At 29.1% G+C, this 3,748-nt stretch overlaps 1 protein-coding gene across 1 annotated transcript; it reads right to left on the bottom strand.

Moving 5' to 3' along the window:
* Window positions 1-208: 208 nt before the first annotated feature.
* Window positions 209-811, bottom strand: LOC121787124 (trithorax group protein osa-like). The gene has a single exon (XM_042185793.1). It carries the CDS (start codon window positions 809-811, stop codon window positions 209-211), a length of 603 nt encoding a protein of 200 aa, XP_042041727.1.
* Between the last annotated feature and the right edge of the window lie 2,937 nt (window positions 812-3,748).

The raw sequence follows: 3,748 nt of genomic DNA, 5'->3' as shown, positions 1-3,748 counted from the left end.
AGGACCTATGTTTGAGGAAGATGACTACGCTAAAGCTTGGAATGTGTTTGTACAAGTAATGGAAGACTGAAATTCAAAATGTTGGGGTGTATTTTCGGAAATTCGGACACAAGGGGGTTTTTTCTGCAATTTTTTGGTCAACTGGGGCAGATTTGGTACTATCAAAATTGACTTGGGGGAATTTTGGTAGGGATTTTTGGGGTGGGGTTTATTTTGGGGTTTTCTTAAACTTTAGGGGCTCATTTGCAAAATGGAGGGGGGTGTTTTTCCAAAACCCCCAAATCGGACCCTTCTTCATCCCCCACATTTCTTTAACTTGAGGGGCTATTCCCCCACATTTCTTTCTTCTTCTCCGCTGCCCAGCCGCCGCTTCAGCCGTTGCCGCCCCAGCCGCCGCTACCTCCGACGCTGCTTCAGGAGCAGCCGCTGCCACTGCTTCAGCCGCCGCCGCCGCCGCTGCCGCTTCAGATGGATGCTGCTGAGCCGGCGACGCGGCCGACGCTGCTTCAGATGGATGCTGCTGCCGACGTCGACTGATGTTGTTATTTTCGCCGCCGTCGTCGGCGACGCTGCTGTCTGTGATGGGTGGAGCTGCAGACACGTTACTCCTTCGGCTGTTCGCCTGAGTTGCTGCAGCAGTGCATTTCGATCCTTCGCCGAGGTTCTTCGGCAGGTAGGAATTTTGGCTTTGGTTTGTGTTGGATTTGTATAAATCAATTAGTTTTGAGATTGTCTCGATCAATAGCTCGAGAGTGGATATTTGGTTTACCTCCATTGGAGGTTTTTTGTTGGTTTCCTGCTCTGATACCATCTTAAAGATGGTAATCGGGAGAGGTATAGATAAGTTGGTAAGGCATATTGAGAGTAGGAAGTAGAAAGAAAATATTTCTTGTATGTTTTTCTTGTTAATTCAAATGCTCATTCACCCTAGTATTTATAGGGTCAAAGAGAATGATCTAGTACATCAATAAATGTGATTGGAACTCTACAAAACTTAGGGACTATACTCCACTTGGTACTCTACAAGACTTAGGGACTCACCACCCAAAATGAATGTTGGGCGGCATATTAATGACGTCCCTCTTTCCAACAGGACAAACTAAAAATAAAGTGGGACATCTACTATGGGACGCAGGGAGTACTACCTAAATTCATGTGCCAAAATAAAAACGTCTCAATAGGCCGGGATGAAGGAAGTATTACATTGATTAAATAAAGATAAAATAAATACGAGCGAAAATAAAGTAACAAAAGATAAGAAAGAATAAAGTAACAATGATTAAATGTTTTAATTCTTTTGTCAAAAAATAAATGATTTAACTCAGTTGACATATACCAAAAATCGAATACAACTGAACTTAATTGAAACGGGGTAGTATTAAAATATTGTGATTAATATTTAGAGTAAAGATAAATTAACAAAAATTGTATATACAAAATGCCCTTAAAATTTTAAACCGGTTTTCTTATAAGCTATTATTCCATTACTTAATTGCCCTTTTGCTATATTTGTAAAGTTAAATAATATCAAATTACATTGATTTTATATGGAAATGGAGTATGAAAATATCTAATATAGATAATCACTACAAAAAAAGGTGCCATTTATTTAGAGGAATCGCATAAATTGTGTTACACTAACTAAGAAATTGGATGACAACATTTTTATTTCCCTAAAGCCTTGAAAAGTATTTAATAATAAAATAATTGTGGAATACTATTAATGTATTATTTTGTTAGATGGCAAAGCATTAATAATTATATAATAATAAAATAAGTTAACGTGAATTATTATTATTATTATTTGCTGGAAGGTAGCACTAAGAAATTAAGTATATAAACATGTAATTATTTTTATAAATTAAAATTATAAGAATTATTTAATAATAAAATAATTAGATGTGAAATACTGATATTATATCGTTGAATAATAACAAAAAGAAATTAAGTACATATGAAGTAGCCATTTTTTATAACGGGAAATTAAAAATTATTTAACAAAAAATATCTGGATGCGAATAACTATGATTATTTCATTTAACAGTAACACTAATAAATTAAGTATATATATATATATATATATATATATATATATATATATATATATATATATATATATATATATATATATAGGGGAGCGTTATTCCCCTATTCATCCCTTAGATCCTTTATTCTTCTTAATATGGGCCGTTACATCTCATTCATCAACGGTCCAGATGATCTGCATTATTACACTATAATGGTGCATTATTAGTCGGTGTGCATTATTCAACTAAAAATCTGCATTATTACACTATAATGGTGCATTATTAGTCGGTGTGCATTATTCAACTGAAAATCTGCATTATTAAATGACACGTGACACCAATCTAACCGTTGGATAACAAAATCGTGGGGCTGAGATTAAAAAGAACAAAGAACAAAAGATACAAAAAGAAAATGAATACATCCCTATATATATATATAATTATTTTTATAATTTAAAATTTTAAAAATTATTTAATAATAAAATAATTAAATGTGAATGACTATGATTAAATTGTTGGAAGATAACATTAAAAAATTAAGTATATATGCATATAGTCATTTTTAAAACTTTAAATTTCTAAAATTATTTAATAATAAAATAATTGAATGTGAAATACTATTATTACTTCTTTGGATGATAATACTAATAATTAAGTATATACATGCATGTAGTCGTTTTTATGAATTAGAATTTTAAGAATAATTTAACAATAAAATAATTAGATATGAATGACTATGATTATTTCGTTTGATGGTATACTCTTATATTAAGTATATATATATATGCATGTAGTCATTTTTTAATTTAAAATTTTAAATATTATTTAATAATAAAATAATTGGATGTGAATGACAATGATTAAATTGTTGGTCAATAACACTAAATAAATTAAGTATATATACATATAGTCATTTTTATTACTTAGAAATTAGATGTGAAATAATACTATTATTTCGTTGGATTATAACACTAAGAAATTAAGTATATAATCATGTAGTCATTTTTATAACTTTAAATTTCCAGAACTATTTAATAACAAAATAATTGGATGTGACTGACTATGATAATTTTATTTGATGGTAACACTATAAAATTAAATACATATGCAGGTAGTCATTTTTATAATTTAGAAATTTAAAAATTAGTAGTATTTAATAATAAAATATTTAGATGTGAACTACTATGAATAAATCGTTAGATGATAGCACTACGAAAGTATATATGTATATAGTCGTTTTTATAACTTAGAATTTTAAGAGTTATTTAATTATAAAATAATTGGAAGCGAAATTCTATTATTATTATTATTATTATTTTGGATGATAAAACAAGAATTTAAGTATATATGTATGTAGTCATTTTTTATCATTTAAAATTTTAAAAATTATTTAATAATAAAATAATTGGATGCGAATGATTGTGATTGTTTCGTGTGATGATGATACTAAGAAATTAAGAAATCAAAATATACATAGGAATTTTAAAAATAAGGAATCAGATTACTTTCTTAGACAGAATCTTAGCAACCAAGCGTGGCCTAAGAACTTAAGCATATATCCAAGTAGTCGTTTTTATAACTTAGAATCTCAATAATTATTTAAAATAAAATAATTGAGTGTGAAATACTCTTATTACTTCTTTGGATTATAACATTAATAAATTAAGTATATATATTCATGTAATCATTTTTATAACTTAGAATTTTAAGAATTATTTAAT

Source organism: Salvia splendens, chromosome 1 (assembly GCF_004379255.2).
Source record: "Salvia splendens isolate huo1 chromosome 1, SspV2, whole genome shotgun sequence".
Taxonomy (NCBI): Eukaryota; Viridiplantae; Streptophyta; class Magnoliopsida; order Lamiales; family Lamiaceae; genus Salvia; species Salvia splendens.
The sequence above is the reverse complement of the archived record's forward strand: the minus strand, read 5'-3'. Positions and strand labels throughout refer to the sequence as shown.

Coding starts and splice junctions, on each gene's coding strand:
- LOC121787124 (XM_042185793.1), bottom strand. CDS start 811: ATGGTATCAGAGCAGGAAACCAACAAAAAACCTCCAATGGAGGTAAAC.